The sequence below is a fragment of the Bufo gargarizans genome, chromosome 2 (genome assembly GCF_014858855.1).
Source record: "Bufo gargarizans isolate SCDJY-AF-19 chromosome 2, ASM1485885v1, whole genome shotgun sequence".
In the NCBI taxonomy this organism is placed as follows: domain Eukaryota; kingdom Metazoa; phylum Chordata; class Amphibia; order Anura; family Bufonidae; genus Bufo; species Bufo gargarizans.
In genome coordinates, this window is record NC_058081.1 from 353,152,633 (window position 1) to 353,176,637 (window position 24,005).

The window sequence follows — 24,005 nt, forward strand, 5'->3', positions numbered from 1 at the left end:
GCTCAGGGGCCCACCGGGGGATTCACCTGTACCCCTGTGGGCCAATCCGAGCATGGGTGGGGGAATTCAAAAGTTTACTACAGAGCGCAGCCACGTCTAGAGTGTTAGTATACTAATCTGCATTAAACTATGAGAGCTTCTCTTTTAATGATTTCTTCATTTCTTCGTTTTTGTTCATCTCACTAACTGTATAGAGAATACAATTTAATAATGCTGCATCCAATAACCCTGACAGGTGTCAAACTGAGAAGTCAGCAGAGAAAAAAAGCAGGCAAAAGCTTATATCTATGACATATTTAGCTAAAAATTTAAGACAGGGTCGAGTCTTTATATAATAAGCCTCTAAGAATATGACAGAGAATTTCTTAGCTCTAATTAGTGGTTGAATTCCTCTAGAGGAAAAGGGGCTTTGTGGTTCAGGAAATATAGGCTATCAGTTTTGCAAATTGCATGCTATGAGGATGATCTGAAGCAAGCAGGCTCAGACTGGCCCACCCTGTGTATGGCAGCTTCAGGCAGGCACTGTGTATGGCAGCGTCAGGAGGGCGCTGTGTATGGCAGCGTCAGGCAGGTGCTGTGTATGGCAGCGTCAGGCAGCGCTGTGTATGGCAGCGTCAGGCGGGCGCTGTGTATGGCAGCGTCAGGGGGGCGCTGTGCATGGCAGTGTCAGGCGGGCCCTGTGCATGGCAGCGTCAGGCGGGCGCTGTGTATGGCAGCGTCAGGTGGGCGCTGTGTTTGGCAGCTTCAGGTCGGCGCTGTGTATGGCAGCGTCAGGTGGGTGCTGTGTATGGCAGCGTCGGGGGGGGGCAGTGTTTGGCAGCGTCAGGCAGGCCCTGTGCATGGCAGCTTCAGGAGGGCGCTGTGTATGGCAGCGTCAGGCAGGCGCTGTGTATGGCAGCTTCAGGTTGGAGCTGTGTATGGCAGCGTCAGGTGGGCGGTGTGTATAGCAGCGTCAGGTGGGTGCTGTGTATGGCAGCATCAGGGGGCCTGGGTATGGCAGCGTCAGACGGGCCATGTGTATGGCAGCGTCAGGGGGGCGCAGTGAATGGCAGCGTCAGGCGGGCCCTGTGTATGGCAGCATCAGGTGGGCGCTGTGTATGGCAGCGTCAGGTGGGCGCTCTGTATGGCAGCATCAGGTCGGCGCTGTGTATGGCAGCTTCAGGAGGGCACTGTGTATGGCAATGTCAGACAGGCACTGTGTATATCAGCATCAGGTGGGCGCTGTGTATGGCAGCTTCAGGTTGGAGCTGTGCATGGCAGCTTCAGGTTGGAGCTGTGCATGGCAGCGTCAGGTGGGCGCTGTGTATGGCAGCGTCAGGTGGGCGCTGTGTATGGCAGCGTCAGGTGGGTGCTGTGTATGGCAGCATCAGGTGGGCCCTATTTATGGCAGCGTCAGGTTGGTGCTGTGTATGGCAGCATCAGGGGGGCGCAGTGTATGGCAGCGTCAGGCGGGCCCTGTGTATGGCAGCTTCAGGCGGGCGCAGTATGCATTATATATGTGAATTACTGCAAAATTTGTACTCCTCCTTGGCTAAAAATAAAAGGTGGGCGCTGTGTATGGCAGCATCAAGTGGGCGCTGTGTATGGCAGCTTCAGGTTGGCACTGTGTATGGCAGCTTCAGGTTGGCAGGTTGGCGCTGTGTATGGCAGCGTCAGGTGGGGCAAGTGTATGGCATACAGAAGGTCCCCACCTTCTGTATGCCATACACTTGCCCCACCTGACGCTGCCATACACAGCGCCAACCTGCCAACCTGAAGCTGCCATACACAGTGCCAACCTGAAGCTGCCATACACAGCGCCCACTTGATGCTGCCATACACAGCGCCCACCTTTTATCTTGATCATCTCGCCACTTAATTTGCCCTGCAGTGATGCTGGCGTCTGGCGCTGCCATCTTTCAGTGGGCGGCAGGACCTGCCTCTTGATACATGTGGTGCAGTGCCTGCACTTCCTTCTCACTCCCTGCTCTGCACTCACGCTGAGCCCTCACAGAGCCCTGCCGCCCGCCCATATTATAGCTTTTACTGTGCTCCTGATTGTGCAGACGTGCTGGTGGTGCTGCTGTGTCCCCCATGAAACTGAAGCTGCCTGTGACTCAGTGGGGGACATAACAGGCTGCCGCTAGTCCCCCAAGACAGTATGAAATATAAGTAAATCTATTGTTTAATAAATATATATAGTATAATTTCACATTTTACTGCATTCCCCTCAGGAAATTATGACTCCTAGCATGCCCTGTGAGATGCAAACCTTCTGGATCTGCTGGGAGTTATAGTTTTCCTGCAACATGCTGCAGTTTTATATCACAATTATGATGGCATGCTACAAAAATTTTAATAAACATTGCTGAAAAAGTCATACACACTCCAACATATAGTCAATATAGTACAGATTGGACCCTCAAAAAATGAGTCCTCACACAGCTCTGTAAATGTAAAAAAATATTGTATTTTTGTTTCATTTTGTGCTTTAGTTGTTTTTTTAACCTGTAGGATACCTAGGTTGCAAGTAAAAAAAAAAAAATGCAGCTTTCCCATAATAAAAGTCATGTAAAATTATAAATAACAGAAAAAATGAAAAACAGCCATATATTAGGTATTGCTGCATCTGTAACGACCAGCTCTATAAAAATATATCACATGGTTATTCTAAGCTGAATGTACCTGCACTCGTCAAATCGCAGGAGATAAGCAGCTTAAGGCTGGGCAAGTACCAGCTTGGGAATCCCTGGTTCCGTTGACTTAAAAATCCCAAGTTTGCACGGTTGGCAGATGAGGGGGATGTCGGTTCAGGGACAGCACTGCTGCAGCCGGACACTTCTTCTGCCAGTCAAGGGAATGTCAGCTCCAGTAATCAGGAGAGCAGGGCAGGGCAGACAGGTGCTGGTAGTGGGAGAATCTATTATTAGAAATGGCAATCTGTCACAAAGACCGTGATCGCCGAAAAGTGTGTTGTCTTCCTGGCGCTAGAGTTTGACACATCGCTGATCGAGTTGACAGATTACTGGGAGAGGCTGGAGAAGATCCATCAGTCATGGTCCATATTGGAACCAATGACAAAGTTAGAGGAAGCTGGAGAGTCCTTAAAAATGATTTTAGGGATTTAGGTCAAAAGCTTAGGGCAAGGACCTCAAAGGTAGTGTTCTCCAAAATACTGCCTGTACCACGAGCCACACAAAAAAGGCAGCGGGAGATTAGGGAGGTTAACAAGTGGCTCAAGAACTGGTGTAGGAAGGAGGGGTTCGGGTTCCTGGAGAACTGGGCCAACTTCTCTGTCAGCTACAGGCTCTATCGTAGGGATGGGCTGCACCTCAATGGGGAAGGGGCAGCTGTGTTGGGGGTAGAGATGGCTAGAAGGCTGGAGGAGTGTTTAAACTAGGGACTGGGGGAGAGGGTAATTACGTTTTAGGATGGGAAGATCTTAATTGTATGTATACTAATGCCAGAAGCCTGACTAATAAAACTGAGGAACTGGAATTAGTCATGCGTGAGGAGGACTATGACATAGTGGGAATAACTGAGACATGGCTGGATGATAACTATGACTGGGCACTTAATATACAAGGCTGCAGTCTGTTTAGAAAGGATCATCAAAACCGGAGAGGGGGAGGGGTCTGCCTTTATGTAAAGTCCTGTCTAAAGCCTACAGTTTGAGAAGATATAAGTGAGGAACATGAACATGTGGAGTCACTGTGGGTAGAAATACATGGAGGCAAAAATAATAATAAATTACTAATAGGAGTTTATTATAAACCACCTAATATACCAGAGTCCACAGTAAATCTACCACTTAACGAGATAGACAAGGCGACAAATCATTATGAGGTAGTTATTATGGGGGACTTCAACTACCCAGATATAGACTTGGAAACTGAAAGCTATACATCTCATAAAGGAAACAGGCTCTTGGCAAAAACCAAAGACAAATACCTTTCCCAACTGGTTCAGAACCTGACTAGAGGGACGGCCATACTGGACTTAGTATTAACCAAAAGACCTCACAGAACAACAGATGTGCAGGTTAGGGGGACACCTAGGAAATAGTGACCATAAAGTAATAACCTTCCAATTATCTTTCAAACAAGTGTTTCTACAGGGAGGAACAAAAATACCAAACTTCAAAAAAGAAAAATTTAGCCAACTAAGAGAAGCCATAGGCGTAACTAACTGGGACAAAGTACTCAAGCATAAAAATACCGCCACAAAATGGGATATTTTTAAAAGCATCCTACAATCTAATTGTGAGAGGTACATACATTATAGGAAAAAAAGGGTTAAGGAACAAGAAGAAACCAATGTGGATAAATAGAACTGTAATGAAAGCAATAAATAACAAAAATAAAGCATTTAAATCACTAAAACAGGAAGGTAGCGAGGAAGCACTGAAAAACTATAAGGAAAAAAGTTGAATATGTAAAAAAACAAAAAAAAGCCGCCAAACTAGAGACCAAGAGATTAAGAGAGCAAAACTAACCCTAAATGTTCTTCAATTATATAAATAGTAAAAAGTATAAATCTGAAGGTGTCTGCCATCTACAGAGCAATGAGGGGGAAGTTGCAGAGAGTGACGAGGAGAAAGCAAAGCTATTAAATATTTTTTTCTCCAATGTATTCACTGAGGAAAATAAACTGTCAGATGAAATGCAGAATGTAAAAGTAAATTCCCCATTAAAAGTGTCCTGTCTGACCCAGGAAGAAGTACAACAGCTACTTAAATAGATTAACATAGACAAATCGCCAGGACCGGATGGCATACACTCCCGTATCCTAAGAGAATGAAGTAATGTCATAGCCAGACCCTTATTTCTGATATTTACAGACTCTATACTGACAGGGCGTGTTCCACAGGATTGGCACATAGCAAATGTGGTGCCAATATTCAAAAAGGGTCCAAAAACAGAGCCTGGAAACTGTAGGCCGGTAAGTTTAATATCTGTTGTGGGTAAACTGAAGGATTTCTAAGAGATGCTATCTTGGAGGATCTCAATGAAAACAAGCAAATAACGCCATATCAGCATGGCTTCATGAGGGAACGGTCATGTCAAACTAATTTAATCAGTTTCTATGAGGAGGTAAGTTCTAGAATTGACAGTGGTGAATCAATGGATGTCGTGTATCTGGACTTCTCCAAAGCACTTGACGCTGTACCACATAAAAGGTTAGTATATAAAATGAGAATGCTCAGACTGGGAGAAAACGTCTGTATGTGGGTAAGTAACTGGCTCAGTGATAGAAAACAGAGGGTGGTTATTAAGTGTACACACTCAGATTGGGTCACTGTCACTAGTGGGGTACCTCAGGGGTCAGTATTGGGCCCTATTCTCTTCAATATATTTATTAATGATCGTGTAGAAGGCTTGCACAGTAAAATATCAATGTTTGCACTTGACACTAAACTGTGTAAAGTAATTAACACTGAAGAGGACAGTATACTACTACAGAGCAAACTGGATAGATTAGAGCTTGGGCAGAGAAGTGGCAGATGAGGTTTAACACTGACAAATGTAAGGTTATGCACATGGGAAGGAATAATGCAAGTCACCCGTACATACTAAATGGTAAAACACTCGGTAACACTGACATGGAAAAGGACCTAGGAATTTTAATAAACAGCAAATTAAGCATTAACAACCAGTGTCAGATAGCTGCTGCCAAGGCCAATAAGATAATGGGTTACATCAAAAGGGGCATAGATGCCCATGATGAGAATATAGTCTTACCACTTTACAAATCGCTAGTCAGACCACACATGGAGTACTGTGTACAGTTCTGGGCTCCTGTAAACAAGACAGACATAGCAGAGCTGGAGAGGGTTCAGAGGAGGGCAACTAAAGTAATAACTGGAATGGGTCAACTATAGTACCCTGAAAGATTATCAAAAGTAGGTTTATTCACTTTAGAAAAAAGACAACTGAGGGGAGATCTCATTACTATGTATAAATATATCAGGAGCCAGTACAGAGATCTATCCCATTATCTGTTCATTCCCAGGACTGTGACTGTGACAAGGGGACATCCTCTGCGTCTGGAGGAAAGAAGGTTTGTACGCAAACATAGAAAAGGATTCTTTACGGTAAGAGCAGTGAGACTATGGAACTCTCTGCCTGAGGAGGTGGTGATGGTGAGTACAATAAAAGAATTCAAGAGGGGCCTGGATGTATTTCTGGAGGGTAATAATATTACAGACTATAGCTTCTAGAGATGGATCGTTGATCCAGGGAGTTATTCTGATTGCCTGATTGGAGTCGGGAAGGAATTTTTGGCTTGTACCTCAGAGTTTTTTTTTGCCTCTCTCTGGATCAACTTGCAGGATAACAGGCCGAATTGGATGGACAAATGTCTTTTTTCGGCCTTATTTATACTATGTTACTATGATCTATCCCATCAGGTGAATGCCATAAAAAAACTAAATAAAAACATTGCCTAACCAAAGTCTAATGCCAAGCAATCTAAAAATCGTATGTACTCCGAAATGGTACCAACCAAACTGTCACTTCATCGTGCAAAAAACAAGCTTCTACATAAGACAATCGCCCCAAAAAATAAAAAAAAATATGGCGCTTAGAAAATTGTAACACAAAAAGATATTTTTCACTGTGTAAAACTTAAAGGGTTTCTACCACCAGAAATACTGTTATGTAGCTGACTGACATTAGTCAGCCGTTTTTGTTAAAAACGTACTTTTATAGATATGCTAATGAGCCTCTAGTTGCTATGTGGGCGTCGATAGCACCTAGAGGGTTCCGTTTACTAACCATTTCAGCCGCCCATCGCGTCCCTCCAGCCCGCCCCGCTCCTGTTGATTGACGTGAAACTTCTCAGTATCGAGTACCAACTCCCGCGCCTGCGCCGTGCGCTTCTGTATTCTCCCGGCGCCGACTTTCTCACTGCGCCTGGCCAACTACGTTACAATGAGGAAGCCGGCACCAGGAGCGCGGCATTCACTCACTGCGCCTGCGCCGAATACAGAAGCGCACGGCGCAGGCGCGGGAATTGGTACTCGATACTGAGAAGTTTCACGTCAATCAACAGGAGCGGGGCGGGCTGGAGGGACGTGATGGGCGGCTGAAATGGTTAGTGAACGGAGCCCTCTAGGTGCTAATGACGCCCACATAGCACCTAGAGGCTCATTAGCATATCTATAAAAGTACGTTTTTAACAAAAACGGCTGCAGGAACTACCGTTAGAAACATGCTGTTATGTAGTGTTGACATTAGCGAATCGCTAATGTCAATCATCTACATAACAGTATTTCTGGCGGTAGAAACCCTTTAAAGGGATTGTCTTATCTCAGCCAATGGGGGCATATGGCTTGTTTTATAGAGGGTCCCATCTATATCAGTAACGGAGGGACTCTGATCTAGCCACCACCAAGTGGTCTCCCCATAGAAGTGAATGGGAGCGCACTGCTCATGACCAGCCACCACTTCCATTCACTTCTATGGGCCAGACGGAAATAGCCGAGCCAGCGCATGGCTATTTGTGGCGGCCCCATAGAAAATTATCGGTAACCGTAATTCGATCGTTTGTACGCACATAAAAATGGTCATTTACTGGAAGTAGATTGTGCTATCTAATCACGATCTGCTGCCGGAAAACAACTAGTCAGTATGGGGAAGAACATTGATAGTAGTAATCACTGCTCCCATACAATGGAGATCACTGCATGTAAATACAGCGTTCTCCTCCATTAAAGAGCAGGCAATTGTTAGGAAGGAACGCTTCCTTCCCAACAATCTCTTGCTCTGTCACCCTGTGTAAAAGGACCTTAACAGATTAGGTTATCAACTACAATGAGCTGCTTAATGAGATATATCTGATATAGAGCAGTGCACAATACTGTCCAGTATTGTGTGCTAAACTGCAAATATTCAAGTGCATAAGCCCGAATAATGAACAAGTAATATTTCTTCTTGGTAGCTGTAGGGTGGGCCCTAGGTACCCCAGTCCGACACTGGAAGCAAGGCTTGCTGAAATGCAATCCTATTACACATATCTGGTGCTTCCTGTGCTGTGGTATTAAGAACTGCAATGCCATCCAAACGTAATACCAATATATAAGTTGTGACTCACCTTAGCTGTCTATCTCTGCATACTGCCACCATCACTAGAAGGTTACCCAGAATGGCCATCAGGATGACTGTTGTGATGAAGGTGATGAGAACTATCTTCTCCCCAACACTGAATCCCTCTTGTGCTCTATTAAAAAAAAAAACAATGTGGCAAGATTAACTGCAGCACAGGTTGTTGAAAAGGTTTATTAACTATTGTATGATATACAGTATGTATATTTAGTCAAATAACACCTTTAGGCCTCATGCACACGACCATTGTTTTGGTCCGCATCCGAGCCGCAGTTTTTGTAGCTAGGATGAGGACCCATTCACTTCAATGGGGCCACAAAAGATGCGGAGAGCACTCTGTCTGCTGTCCGCATCCGTTTCTCCATTCCGTGGTCCGCAAAAAAAATATAACCTGTCTTATTCTTGTCCATTTTGTGGACAAGAATAGGCAGTTATGTCAGTGGCTGTCCGTGCCGTTCGGCAATTTGCGGACCGCAAAAAAAAAAAATGGTCGTGTGCATGAGGCCTTAACTATATTTAAAGTGCTTAATATTATGATTATCATGGAGAAGTCCTTCATTTCCAATACATTAACAACCAATATTTTGCGGCCAAACAGGTTGCACAGGGATGTTCCATTGCTCTCCCAGACTTCTGAAAGGGAAATCTGCCTTGTCATGTAGTGATACTGTAAATTCTCAGTAAGAGTACCCTGCATATCTACACAGACTTGTCATTTATAGCTTTCATTTATTCAGCTTAAATGGTTATTCCCATTTCTGCATTTCATGGAAGAAGAAGAATTAAACCCGAGAACAAGCTGGCAGGGGGTGGTCGGATACTATATAAATGGGAGCTACACAAACAAAGTAGCACAGCAAGCTATGCTGTTTCAGACACTCATTCACGGTTATGGGAGTTACAGAAACATCAGAATGCAGCCGGCTTGGCCATTTCTGTAACTCCACTTACCTCACTGGCCGGAACGTACTCAGGTTATTCCCATTTCGACCATGAAGTTAACTTGAAGGTTTAACAGTATTCTTTAGTTGGTCATAATGTCTTTTATTCTCTTAAATCAGGGATGCACCGACAATGAGGCGAGGTGAGGCACCAGAACAGCCATGAGCGCACTGCCTAGACAGGTTGCATACAGCTCAGAGCACAAATACCTAATTTTCCAAAGATTTCTCTACTTCTGTAATACATAGTAATACCCCCAAAAATTGTGATGACTTTACATTCCCCAATAAGTCTACTTCATGTTTGAATTACTTTGGGAATGATATTTTATTTTTTGGGAATGTTACAAGGCTTAGAAGTTTAGAAGCAAATCTTGAAATTTTTAAGAAATTTACAAAAACCCAATTTTTAGGGACCACTACAGGTCTGAAGTAACTTTGCGAGGCTTACATAATAGAAACCGCCCAAAAATGACCTCATTCTATAAAATACACCCCTCAAGGTATTCAAAACTGATTTTACAAACTTCGTTAACCCTTTAGGTGTTGCACAAGAGCTATTGGCAAATGGGGATGAAATTTGAGAATTTCATTTATTTTGCCTAATTTTCCATTTTAACCCATTTTTCCCACTAACAAAGCAAGGGTTAACAGCCAAACAAGACTGTATCTTTATTGCCCTGTGTACAGAAACACCCCATATGTGGCCGTAAACTACTGTATGGGCACACAGTAGGGCGTAGAGGGAAAGGTGCACCGTATGGTTTTTGGAAGCCAGATTTAGCTGCACTGGTTTTATGACACCATGTCCCATTTAAAACCTCCCTGATGCACTCCTAGAGTAGAAACTCCATAAAAGTGACCCCATCTAAGAAACTACACCCCTCAAGGTATTCAAAACTGATTTTACAAACTTTTTTAACCCTTTAGGTGTTGCACAAGATTTAATGGAAAATAGAGATACAATTTCAAAATTTCACTTTTTTTGTAGATTTTCCATTTTAATATTTTTTTTCCAGTTACAAAGCAAGGGTTAACAGCCAAACAAAACTCATTATTTATGGCCCTGATTCTGTCGTTTACAGAAACACCCCATATGTAGTCGTAAACTGCTGTACGGGCACACGGCAGGGCGCAGAACGAAAGGAATGCCATACGGTTTTGGAAGGCAGATTTTGCTGGACTGTTTTTTTTTACACCATGTCCCATTTGAAGCCCCCCTGATGCACCCCTAGAGTAGAAACTCCAAAAAAGTGACCCCATTTTAGAAACTACGGGATAGGATGGCAGTTTTGTTGGTACTAGTTTAGGGTACATATAATTTTTGGTTTCTCTATATTACACTTTTTGTGCGGCAAGGTAACAAGAAATAGCTTTTTTGGCACGTTTTTTTTGTTATTTACAACATTCATCTGACAGGTTAGATCATGTCGTAATTTTATAGAGCAGGTTGTCACGGACGCGGCAATACCTAAAATGTATATTTTTTTTTTTATTTATGTACGTTTTATACAATGACTTCATTTTAAAAAAAAAAAAAATGCTTTAGTGTCTCCATAGTCTAAGAGCCATAGTTTTTTCAGTTTTTGGGCGATAATCTTAAGTAGGGTATCATTTTTGCGGGATGAGATGACGGTTTGATTGGCACTATTTTTGGGTGCATATGACTTTTTGATCGCTTGCTATTACACTTTTTGTGATGTAAGATGACAAAAAATGGCTTTTTTTACACCGTTTTTATTTTTTTACGGTGGTCACCTAAGGAGTTAGGTCATGTGATATTTTTATAGAGCCGGTCGATACGGACGCGACGATACCTAATATATATACTTTATTTTTATTTATGTAAGTTTTACACAATGATTTCATTTTTGAAACAAAAAATAATAATCACGTTTTAGTGTTTCCATAGTCTAAGAGCCATAGTTTTTTCAGTTTTTGGGCGATTATCTTGGGTAGGGAATGATTTTTGCAGGATTAGATGACGGTTTGATTGGTACTATTTTGGCGTACATGCAACTTTTTTGATCACAATTATTACCTTTTTTGGGAAGTAAGGTGGGCAAAATTTCAATTTTCTCATAGTTTAAATTTTTTTTTTTTATATAGCGTTAACCGTGCGGGGAAAGTAACATGACCGTTTTTTAGATCAGGTCGTTACGGACGCGGCGATACCTAATATGTGTAGTGTATTATTTTTTTTATTCAGTGATAAATGTTTTTTTTTTATCTGAACTTTTTTTATTTTTTTTTACATTTTTTTTGACCCAGGCCCACTTGGTTCTTGAAGATCCAGTGGGTCTGATGTCTGTATAATACAGTACAGTACACTATATAGTGTATTGTACTGTATTTTACTTACACTTTGTCTGAACAGATCTATGCCTTTAGCACAGATCTGTTCAGCACCATGGACAGCAGGATGCCTGAGAAGGCGTCCTGTTGCCATGGGAACCTTCCCTGTCTGCTCAGTTGTGGCCACAACTTCGCAGATGGGGAAGGGTAAGGAGGGGGGCTCCCTCCCTCTGTGACCCCATCCTGTCTGGGGGCTGCAAAGGCACAGCAGCCCCCCGATGGGAGAGGTAGGGAGCTTCCTGACAGTTAACCTTTTCCATATATCGGTCCGTACGGACCGCGGTATGGAACGGGTTAAATGGCTGACATCTGCACAGATGTCAGCCGTTTATACCAGAGTGTCAGCAATGTGCTGACACTCTGGTATAAACACTGAACACCAATGAATTTTCAAGAGGAGGCAATCCCGCCTGCCGCACCGCCCACAACCCTTCCATTGCACCACCCGCCGGCATAAAATCATGCAGGGGTGCAGGGGGGGGGGGGCAAAATCGATATCTTAGGCACACTAAAGTTTCTGATCCCCACGGTCAGGGACCGCGGGGATCAGAAACTGCAGAAAGCACTGAAAACCGCAGGTCTGAATTGACCTGCGGTTTACAGCGATGTGACAAGATGCCGGCTGAATGATTTCAGCGGGCATCCTGTTCGGATTAACCCCCAGGGCGCCGCAATCGCGATTTAAACTTAGGACTCGGGAAATAGGGCGTACCGGTACGCCCTAAGTCCTTAAGGGGTTAATAGTTGTAATTGGCAGCATGCTGTTGGGCCACAATGGGGGTAGCACTGTGGGGACATTTGGTGCTCTAAAAAGGAGGATTTTTGTAGTGGCACACACACTATAAGGGGGCCACTATGGGGACATTTATTCTACTGGCGGCACTAAAATGGGGTAATTTTTGTACTGACACACATTATAAGGGAGCATTTTTGTACTGGCACAGATTATAAGGGGGTATTTTTTGTACCAGCACACATTCTAAGGGGTCCACTATGGGGGCATTCGCTCTACTGGGGGCACTAAAAGAGGGTATTTTTGTACTTGCAGAGGTTATAAGGGAGCATTTTTTGTATTGACACACATAAAGGGGCATTTTTGTACTGGCACACATTATAAGAGAGCATTTTTGTACTGGCACACAATGTAAGGGGGAATTATTTTGTGGCAAACATTTTTTTGTACTGGCACACATTATAGGAGGAATTATTACTACTGAGGGCCTTATGGTGGCCTTTATTACTACTGAGGGACTACGGGGAACATGATTACTAGTATGAGTACTATGGGTGCATTATTACTTCTGGTGACAAAATGAGGGACATTATTACTATTGGGGGCACTGTTACCATATAATGCACTCTGGCAGGGAATTATTACTACTGGTACAGTATCAGCTTAGCACAATTATTTTTGGAGGACACTATATTTACAGAAATAAGTGTTAGGGACACTATTTGCTGCAGACAGTTATTTTTTAGGGCACCGTATGCCAATAATTATTGAAAGGCGCACTATCTATATGGTACTAGTATTTTCAAGTGGACTCCTGGTGTTTCTGTAGTATAGTATTGGGGAGCACAGTGGGCATGGTATTAGAGGAGGCAGGATGGGGTGTTCAAAAGGTGGGGAGGAAGAAGGAAAAGTAGGAAACTAAGATGTCTGTCAAACTCTGCAGAGACAAGAGATGGCTGAAAGAAATCATCATGGCAGTCTGGTCTGAGTGGAGGAGATAAAGAAAGAGAATATCTACATCAGAGGAATCATCACTGGATGTAAGAGGTATGTGGCACCGTATTACTCTGTATGCTTTGTAGCACTGTATGTAATGTTTTCCAAGTATGTCTTTTATCAGTAGGGCTGGTTAGGTTGAGAATTTGGCATTGGGAAGTTAGTTTTCGCCTCAGGCAGCAGAAAGGCTAGGTGCACCCCTGCCTTAAATTTATATCTGCAAAAAAAAAGGACAGAAATGGAAATATGACTGCAAGATCATACTACCAAGAGTTTGTTTGTAATCTGTTACCATGGGGACACACAGGTCTGCATATGAACTGTAGACACAACACAATGGGACATTTCTAATACTGAATTAATACATTTTTGTAACATATGCATTTGCAATCATATATTTTTTGTAACATATGCATTTGTGTTAATTGTGCTTCAGTGAGCGTCTACAGAATGTTAGCAGTACAGTTTAAGGGACAAGTAATGCGGGAAGCAGACTTCACTGTTAAAGTGACTGTAAGGATGACTTTAGGGCTCTGTGTAGGTAAATTTGTGTTGAGCACCATGGCAGGAGATTCATTAAGCCCGCCGTTGCATCCCTTTTAATAAATTTGTCTCATCTTCAGCTGTCTGTGGGCTAGAAATTAATTCTGCTCCAGCTTATTCTATCATAATGTTCCCCAGTTTTCTGTCTTTGCCATAGACAGCAGTGCTAAACAGGATGAGAGAAGGCAGACAGCAAGTGCACACTGCACATACCTCATCTCCTCATACAGATGATTGGTGGGGGTGCCAGGTGTCGGACCCCGACGATCTGATATTGATGACCTAACTTGAGGATAGGTCATCAATAATAAAAGCCCGGACAACCATTTTAAAGAAGTCCGGCCTCCTTCTTGTCAGAAAATTGGCCGGATCATCAGAAATGGCTAAAAAGTTGCAATTTCGACACACAATTGCAACCAAATTTGTAACATTTCTACAGAAAACTGGTCTAGAGCTTTAATAAGTTTCCCCCGTTTGTCTGTAATCCATTTAAAATGTAACTTTCCCACAATCTGCTTTAACAAATTAAAATGTAAACTGTAAATTTCTATGTAGCTGGCTATATAGAAAAACTGAATTTTATATAAACCGGGTAGAGATTAGTTCAGTTAATTTGTTTCTAAAATTCAAGAGTTTATCTGAAATATCAATGAATCTATTATTATTATATATTTTTTTTTTTTTGCCCCAGCAGCATGTGACATATTCTGTGCTATATGGGTGGCGACTAGGATCTAGATAGTCACGGCTAAATCTGTATATATGTAAGAACTTGATATCTATGTGATACTTTTCAATAAAGTAACATTTTTATGGTGCATGTGTTTCTTGAATATACTTTCAATATTAGTGATTTAAAAAAAAACAATACATTTTTCTGAAGTATTTCCATGAGTATACACTTAAAGAATAACAGTCTACCATACTAAAACTGATCAGTCCTACAATCGATAATGTATGATTGTCACAATATAAAAAGCCATGACTAATAATTATTGCAATATGATACTATTACTAATAAATACTATCATTGAGCTAGTGTCAAATTTAACCTTTCATTTTGAATTTAAAATAAAAGATATATTTAGTATAAAAGAGTAGATTACTTAATGTCAAATTTTATTGAATTGTGTGCATAATTAATGATATATCGCTCTACACCGTGCTATAGATAATCTGCAAGTATGCTAGCATAAGGCATTAACAGAATTTACTGAAAAAAGCTGCTGCCACCTCTGTAATAAGAAATAAATCCTATAGCCCCATAATCCCATTAGACATGCTTTTGCTCTGGTATCTATGTTCACAGTATATAAATGATGGAATTTAGAAAAATCCCTTCTCCGGTACATGAGGTCACGTGTGTCTAGGGAATCCTGGAATACCTAAAATACTGTAAAATTTATCTTATTTTCTTTCCAGGTGGCTGCCTTTTATCTAGAACATCAGATCTCAGCTGTGGTCTCTGCCGAATGCAACAGTTGAGAGATTTAGTGTTTCTGTTGTAGACATAGGGCAAAGCGTTTAATAGTATTTAAACAGCAGGCTATAGCGCACTTAATTTTGTCAATGAAAAAGGATTATAAAAATCACACAGTACAAAATCATTTAAATATGGTTTCCTAGCAGTCAGCCTTTGTAACGACTATAAATTGCTATTAGTTTTATTACCAATGATATCTACTAGGGGCAATTTAAACATTATTTTCCATTGCAAATGTATTAACCTCGGCAGCAAACAGTATACCACACTACTGTGATGTTTAATGTTCATTTAGCTGACTGTATAGGGGCCAGACATCCTCTACTGCACGCCATGTATTCTGCTTATACAACACTATTTTCACTAAATATGCAGTGCACTATTTCTGTACTGTATGACTTCGGTGAGGATTATCTCAATCATGTATCTAGATTCACTTTGAAAACAAATAGTTAAGTGCAGTTGCTTTATTTGGGCAACATGTTTCTGGAGTGTACTACTCCCTTAATTCAGACAAGGTCCCGAATGGACTGGTTGAACAGAGAGGTATGCTCCTGAAATGCGTTGTATGAATAAAGCACATGCACTTGTATCTACTGGCTTTGAAGCTTGTATCACCAGCAGGATCTATCCTCATTATTTCTGCTCCTTTTGGCGTATTTCTAGAAATGGACTCTTTAACACAAAAGTTTGGCAGTGCAATGGATTTCAGTGGGACTATTTTGAAATTATCTGAGGACACTTTCACATGGTCATAATTCAGCTACATAATAGTGACAGCCAGATCTTCCAAAGTTCATCTAAACCAAAAACACCACCACAGAACCATAGATGATAAAGATTGCAGTCTGTGGTTTGCTCTGAAATAAGAAATCACTTTCATGCCAAGCCTGACATGCAGAAGAATATAGGAGAACGTAGTCAGTGCAATAACCCTGATCCCTGTCTCAGGAATTTTAGGTACTGTACATAGCACACCGAGGAGGGATTGTATCAAGATTGTGGTCATAAAATTGGTGTATAAAAGTAACATATGTTGGTGGAAGTGCCATTTTACACCAAAATTTGTGAATTTTGTCACATTTTACACCACCGTTACCACTTTAGTAAAGTGAGTGGGAAAGAGGGAGTGGTTAGGCATGTTAGTTTCACTGTAGATTTATCACTGCAACCTTTTAAAAAAGCTTTCAAAATGACAGGCTGGCATTGGAAAAGTGGAGTAGCTATTCTAGAAGAAAGTGACTTAAAAAATTCCATCATGATACATTCCTCCGAGTCCATTAACTATGCTTAGATTCAGGAGATACTGCTCACAGTCCCGGCCAATTGTAGCTTGGAAATTTCATGTCAAACAATGCAAGTCATTATAAATCATCTCCTTATGTCAATACTTGTATAATTTGATATAATATATTTTCTCAATAGCCACATCTTGCAGTAACTGAATTCTGCATGACAGACTGCAGAACCTTTTATTTTAGGAAACCCAATAGAGTACTGGTTGCAAACTAATTATAATTTATTTTTATTTTTGTAAGAAACAGAGAGCCAATTGGCAATGTTATAACTAGGACAGAGCTCTGCCTGAACATAGACCTCAGGAGCAAAAAGGCTAGGATAGGCAAAGGGTTTCCTCACATCATATGAGGTCAATTGATCAATTTGAACCTTGAAAAGGCTAGGACAGGCAAAGGGTTTCCTCACATCATATGAGGTCAATCAATCAATTTGAACCTTGAAGGAGCAAAAACAGATGATTATTTTGAATGGTTTGACATGTGACCAATATACTTGAAAATGTTTGTGTTCCATGAGTTAATAAAAGGTAAAATCATGTAGCATTAGGTTTAAAAAGAAACATGCATACAATAAGCTCAATCCTTTTGCAAACTGATACATTTGAGAAAGAACAGCAAGGTTTTCTAAGCATAGCCTGCCTAGACACAACAAGCAAATGCTGGGCTATCACATGAGTTTGTTACACAGGCTGTGTTTCAGAACTGAAGGCTAAAAAAAATCAGGTTTCTAAGTGTAACATAAATGTGTGACATTCTTCTACATAACTGAAAGTCATGAATAAGAAAATGTATATGAGCTCATTCCATCAGAATTTAAAGGCTGTTACTATTTCTGTACAATATGACTTCTGTTAGGATTGTCTCAACCATGTATCAAGATTTGCCTTAAAAATAATAGATAACCGAAACCAACTGAAGGAACGCAGTAAGGGTTCTTTCCCCTAATATTGGGGTGACGTGGATACTTACACCGTTACACACTATTTTCCTCTCCGCATGTAGGGCTTTTAATTGGTATTTTGATTTACAAAAATGCACTACTAAGTATAGAAAAAAAAAATTGTCCATAACAATATCACATTTATTTTATGACTACTGAGTAGTAAGACGAAGTACATTTGGCCTTATATAGATGGCATCAGCATACCCAACTTTTTGTACAAGTTTGATCTAATAACGAAATAAAGAAAAATAAATAATTTGCCAGATGTTTGCAAAGCTAGAGGCATCTAGCAGAATACTTTCTCATGCCTGTTACCAACTGTCTCTGCTCACAGACAACCTGATGATTGCAATTGCCTTGATGGACTGTTGACCATTTTATTTCTCCTAATGATTGCTCCCTAGACAAAATGAACCATTATAGCTAATGAAATGTATTTGGGAATATATTTATACTAAAGTAATATTTAAGTATTTTCATTTTCTTAATTCTCATACAACCCCTTTAAAATCTTATGCATGAAAGTCTGACACCCCTATCAATTATCTGCTCCCTACAGTCTCTTGCAACAGAACTAGCTCTTGAATGGAGCATGCAGCATAACTCTGTTCCAAGTGTAGTGGCTGTGCTGGTTTGCTTTAGCTCATCTCCCACTGAAGTAAGAGCTGAGCTGCAGTAACACAAAACACCATATAAACCTTTAATGGTGTTGAGTTTCCCGGAGGCTACAGGGAACAACAGATCAGCAGGGGTTCAAGTTGTCAGATCATAATGGATCGAATATTAATGACCTAAACCAGTGATGGCGAACCTATGGCACGGGTGCCAGAGGCGGCACTCAGAGCCCTCTCTGTGGGCACCCGCTCCTTGGAAAAAGTCTATGGCGTACCAATATGCTTTAGACTTTTCCTGCCATTCATCAGCACAAGACGCACTATGAACAGCACAGGCAGCGCATTGTATGTAGGCTATTAAGCTATTATAGCTAAATGATAAAGTACATGGAAGATATACTATATTGGTATTCAGGTTAAATTGCCGTGTTGGCACTTTGCGATAAATAAGTGGGTATTTGGTTGCAGTTTGGGCACTCGGTCTCTAAAAGGTTCACCATCACTGACCTAAACTATCATCAATAAATGAAAAAGCTCTTTAAAAACACTTGAACAGAGGCAATGTATTATGCAGTATATTGCCATCATCTACTTATGTGTTATAAATGTATACTGTACACAAAAAAACACTTCTAGGTTACCAAATCTACATTTTCTGAGAGTACAAAACCTCTGTGTAGAAAAATAGAACCTAATAATTAATACATACAACTATCTTCATGCAACTTAGCAAACAGTAATTAGTGGACAAAATTGGGAATACAATGTGTATTCTAGCAGAGAACTTATGTAAATATAATTTTCCAAAAAATGTAGGATGTGAGGAGTTCATACATGCCACACATGTCTATAGTCAATGCTGCATGTGAAAAAGAAATGCAAAAACTGAAGGAATGCACCAGCTTTAGAATGCAAATATTGGGAATTATATAGGTATATATTTTTTTTATCCCTCGATACAAACATTCTATTTAACAATGATAAATTCCTGAACCTCTTTTAATGCTTTTAGATGGGTATAATTTGGGGGCTTTATTACTCCTGTATTATGGAACCAATACCTGAACCTCATGTGGTTCATGAAAAAATGAGTCCCATACCACTGGTTCTGATGAACCGTTGGAAGTCTTGGTGTTGCATACATAATATGGTCACAAACAAAGCTCTTGTATTAAACCTGTCTGAAAAGTGGCTGAATATTGTTGTTTAAAAAAAAATCAGTTATTGAAAACAACAGTCAATGAGTAAAAAATGCATTTTATGACCGATGACTATTCTTTCCATCTGTCAGAAAAATATCTATAGTGATAATAGTTATCGCCATTACTGCAAAGTATAGTGGGTATCGATAGAGAAGCGGCCTGCATATTTGACTCTATAAATAAAGGGACAGTGTAAAATGGAAACGTTATGTCATGGTCTTACCTTCTCACTGTTCTCCTTCGTTTGACATGTGCTGGCGGCCATCTTGGTTTCTGGGTTTCTTGTAGCCTCCCACCCTGCGGCTTCTCCTTCCCACTGGGAGGAGCTGGATGCCTAGCTCATATATATATAGGAGGTCTGTGGCTTCAGTTCCTTGCTTGGTCCTCCTGTGTTCACATGCTTCTAAGACTGCTGCTGCTTCTGGTTCCTGATCCTGGCCTCGTCTGACTACCCCGTTGGTTCCTGATCCTGGCTTCGTCTGACTACCCTGCTGGTTCCTGATCCAGGCTTCGTCTGACTACCCTTCTGGTTCCTGACCTCTGTCTACGCAAGACCCTGCTTCGGTTTAGCCATCCGTTTGGACTTTTGCTTACAGCTTGATTTTCAATAAAGCCTTCTTATTTCCACTTATCTCTTGTTGTACGTCTGGTTCATGGTTCCATGACATTAGGACCAATCCATGAATTTTGACGGTACAGGGCCATCCTCGCTACCTACGCTGGTTGCCAGACTTGATCAGCAGGATCACCTGTTGGGTCGGTTCGCTGTGGCGTTGCAAACCCTGCTTGAACGCACGGCTCATTTCGCTTCCGTTGCCGATGGGTCGGTTGTCGCTCCTGGGCCCGCTCCTACTGCCGCTCCGGTTGTTGCGCCAGAGTCTACCCCGACACCTGTTGCTGCGCCTGCGGTGTCTCGGGGTATGACCGGTTCTGCCCCCCTTCCACAGCGCTTTGGGGGAGAGCCAACTCAGTGCCGAGGTTTCCTTAACCAGGTGGGCATTTATTTCGAGTTGCTGCCACATGCCTTTCCTACTGAGAGATCAAAGGTGGGCTTCTTGATCTCGCTGCTCTCGGACAAGGCCTTGGCCTGGGCCAGCCCTTTATGGGAGAACAACAATCCGGTGGTTGCCGAGTTTTCCGGTTTTGTTGCTTCTCTTCGGAAGGTATTCGATGTGCCGGCTCGTGCTGCCTCTGCTGCGAAGCTCCTTATGTCCATCAGACAGGGTTCACGATCCGTAGCTGAATACGCCATTGAGTTTCGTACCCTGGCAGCAGAGGTGGGCTGGAATAATGAGGCTCTGGTCGCTGCTTTCTCTCATGGTCTCTCGGATGCCTTGAAGGATGAGGTTGCAGCTAAGGACCTACCAGTGGAGCTCGAGTCTCTTATTTCTTTCCTGATTTTGATTGACACCAGACTCAGGGAGAGACCTTCCTTTAAGGAGAGCCTGCGGAGGTTTTCCAACAGATTGGCGCCTACGTTTGCTGTCCCACCCGTGCCTCCCTCTCCTCCCACGCCTCCTGGGGATGACTCGTCTGGGGGTGAACCCATGCAGCTGGGGTTTGCTCGCCTGTCCGAGGGGGAGAGGGTACTCCGGAGACGCGAGGGCCGATGCATGTACTGTGGTCTCGGTGGGCATTTTCGGTTGGCATGTCTGAACCGTCCGGGAAACGCTCGCACCTGAGATCCTGTCGGGGGCAGATCTTGGGTGGACTCTCCTCGTCCCCGGTTTCCCGTGTTGACAAACCACTGATCACTGTTGTCCTCTCCTGGGTCGGGGGCTCGGTGACGACCCAGGCGTTGGTGGACTCTGGTGCTGGTGGTTTGTTCATTGATAGTGTGTTCGCTGCCGCCAATTCCATTCCTCTGCAGCCTCGAGGTTCCCCACTGGCTCTTGAGGCGATAGACGGCAGACCCCTTCTGCCGCCACACGTGACTCATGAGACCCTTCCAGTGGGGATAGCCATTGGTGCCGTTCACAGAGAGTCGGTCTGTCTCCAGGTGATTTCGTCTCCACACTACTCGGTGGTCTTGGGGTACCCCTGGCTCCAGAAGCATAATCCGACTTTCGATTGGAGATCGGCCGAGATCCTCTCGTGGTCACCGCAGTGTGGGGCTAGTTGCATCCATGGGCCTGTCAAGTTGCTGTGTACTTCCTCGGACTCTCTGTTGCCTCCTGAATACGAAGAGTACCGGGATGTATTCGATAAGGTGCGCGCGGTTGCCCTACCTCCGCACCGCCCATACGATTGTGCCATAGAGTTACAATCTGGTGCCGTTCCTCCTCGTGGCAAAGTCTATCCACTGTCGGTAGCGGAGAATGAGGCCATGGAGGAGTACGTGAGGGAGGCGCTTTCACGCGGACACATTCGCAAATCCTCGTCCCCGGCAGGGGCTGGATTTTTCTTTGTGAAAAAGAAGGGCGGTGAGTTGAGGCCTTGCATCGATTACAGGGGTCTCAATCGCATCACGATCAAGAACGCTTACCCGATACCCTTGATTTCCGAGCTGTTCGATCGCCTCAAAGGGGCCACGGTCTTTACCAAACTCGACCTGAGGGCGGCATATAACCTGGTAAGGATCAAGGCGGGCGATGAGTGGAAGACCGCGTTTAACACCAGGACCGGTCATTATGAATCCTTGGTTATGCCCTTTGGGTTGTGCAATGCGCCCGCAGTCTTCCAGGAATTCATCAACGATGTTTTCCGTGACCTGTTGCAGCAGTGTGTGGTGGTCTATTTGGATGACATCTTGGTATATTCTGAATCCATGGAGGCCCACATTATGGATGTCAGACGAGTGTTGCAACGGTTACGAGAGAACAGGCTGTTCGGTAAGCTTGAGAAATGCGAATTTCACCGATCCCAGGTAACCTTCTTAGGTTACATCATTTCCGCTGAGGGGTTCTCCATGGATCCTGAGAAGGTTTCGGCTGTCTTACAGTGGCCCCAGCCCAGTGGTCTCCGTGCCCTGCAGCGCTTTTTGGGCTTCGCCAATTATTATCGGAAGTTCATCAGGGACTTTTCTATGCTAGCCAAGCCTCTCACGGATCTGACCAGGAAGGGCAGTAATTTCCAGGTCTGGCCGCTCGAGGCCATCCGAGCTTTTGAGGCTCTAAAGTCCGCCTTTGTGTCGGCTCCGATTCTGTCGCATCCCAACCCTGGGTTGCCCTTTGTCCTCGAGGTGGACGCGTCTGAGACGGGAGTAGGCGCCCTTCTGTCTCAGCGTAGAACACCAGAGGGTCCTCTGCTTCCTTGTGGGTTTTACTCCCGGAAACTGTCTTCCGCGGAGTGCAACTATCAGATTGGTGACAGGGAGTTATTGGCCATCGTGCAGGCCCTTAAAGAATGGAGGCACTTGCTCGAGGGTTCGGTGGTTCCGGTCCTCATCCTGACGGACCACAAGAATCTGACCTACCTTTCTGAGGCCAAGAGATTGACACCACGTCAGGCCAGATGGGCTCTGTTCTTGTCACGTTTTAATTACGTGGTCTCCTACCTACCCGGTTCCAAGAACATCAGAGCGGATGCCTTATCACGGCAGTACTCCGAGCTGTCCGGGGAGGAGTCGATTCCGACTTCGGTCATACCTCCGAATCAGATCCTGGCCGCCATTCGCACCAGCCTGACCTCTCCCCTGGGTGAGCAGATTTTGGCGGCTCAATCTGGTGCTCCCTCTGGGAGACCCAACGGCAGGTGTTTTGTGCCTGAGGAGTTGCGCACTCGGTTGTTGCGAACCTACCATAACTCCAAGGCCGCGGGGCATCCTGGAAAGAATCAGCTGTCCTGGGCTGTTTCACGTCTGTTCTGGTGGCCTTCTCTACGTTCCGACATCGCCGCATATGTAGCGGCATGCTCCGTTTGTGCCCAGAGTAAGTCCCCTCGGCACCTTCCGTTGGGCCTTTTGCAACCCATAGCCACCGGGGAGCGCCCATGGTCACACCTGGGGATGGATTTCATTGTGGACCTCCCTGCATCCCGAGGCCATACGGTCATTCTCATGATTGTTGATCGGTTTTCCAAAATGTGCCACTGTGTTCCTCTCAAGAAGTTACCCTCTGCACAAGAGTTGGCCACGATTTTCGCCAGGGAGGTCTTCCGGTTGCACGGTTTGCCCAAGGAGATTGTGTCGGATCGGGGGAGTCAGTTTGTGTCCAGGTTCTGGCGCGCCTTTTGCTCCCAGTTGGGGATTCATCTCTCTTTCTCCTCGGCCTACCACCCTCAGTCCAATGGGGCCGCAGAACGATCCAATCAGGCCTTGGAGCAATTCCTTCGTTGCTATGTCTCCGATCACCAAGACAATTGGGTTGACCTCCTGCCTTGGGCTGAGTTTGCCAGGAACACGGCGGTGAACTCTTCCTCTGGGACGTCTCCCTTCATGGCCAATTATGGGTTCCAACCTGCCGTGTTACCGGAGGTATTCTCTCCCCAGGATATTCCGGCTGTGGAGGATCACCTTTCCGTCCTACGTGCTTCTTGGGTACAGATCCAGAGGTCCCTTGAGGTCTCTGCGCAGCGCCAGAGACTCCAGGCTGATCGCAGACGAGCGCCCGCTCCTTCCTACCAGGTCGGAGACCGTGTATGGTTGTCCACCCGCAACCTCAACCTTCGAGTGCCCACTCCCAAGCTGGCGCCTCGCTTTGTTGGTCCCTTCCGAGTGCTTCGCAGGGTAAACCCGGTAGCCTATGCCCTTGCGCTTCCTCCTGGCATGCGGATCTCCAACGTGTTTCATGTCTCCCTGTTGAAGCCATTGGTGTGTAATCGTTTCACTTCCTCGGTTCCTCGGCCCCGTCCGGTCCAATCGTGAGGAATATGA

The 24,005-nt window shown here is 43.8% G+C and overlaps 1 protein-coding gene across 1 annotated transcript in view; it reads right to left on the reverse strand.

Annotated features, from left to right (window-relative positions):
• Window positions 1-24,005, reverse strand: part of HTR4 (5-hydroxytryptamine receptor 4) — a 576,608-nt gene that overhangs the window by 263,370 nt on the left and 289,233 nt on the right. The window contains exon 3 of the mRNA XM_044277452.1: window positions 8,074-8,199. Within this exon, the coding sequence (XP_044133387.1) occupies window positions 8,074-8,199 (126 nt within the window). The remainder of the gene's footprint in view (window positions 1-8,073; window positions 8,200-24,005) is intronic.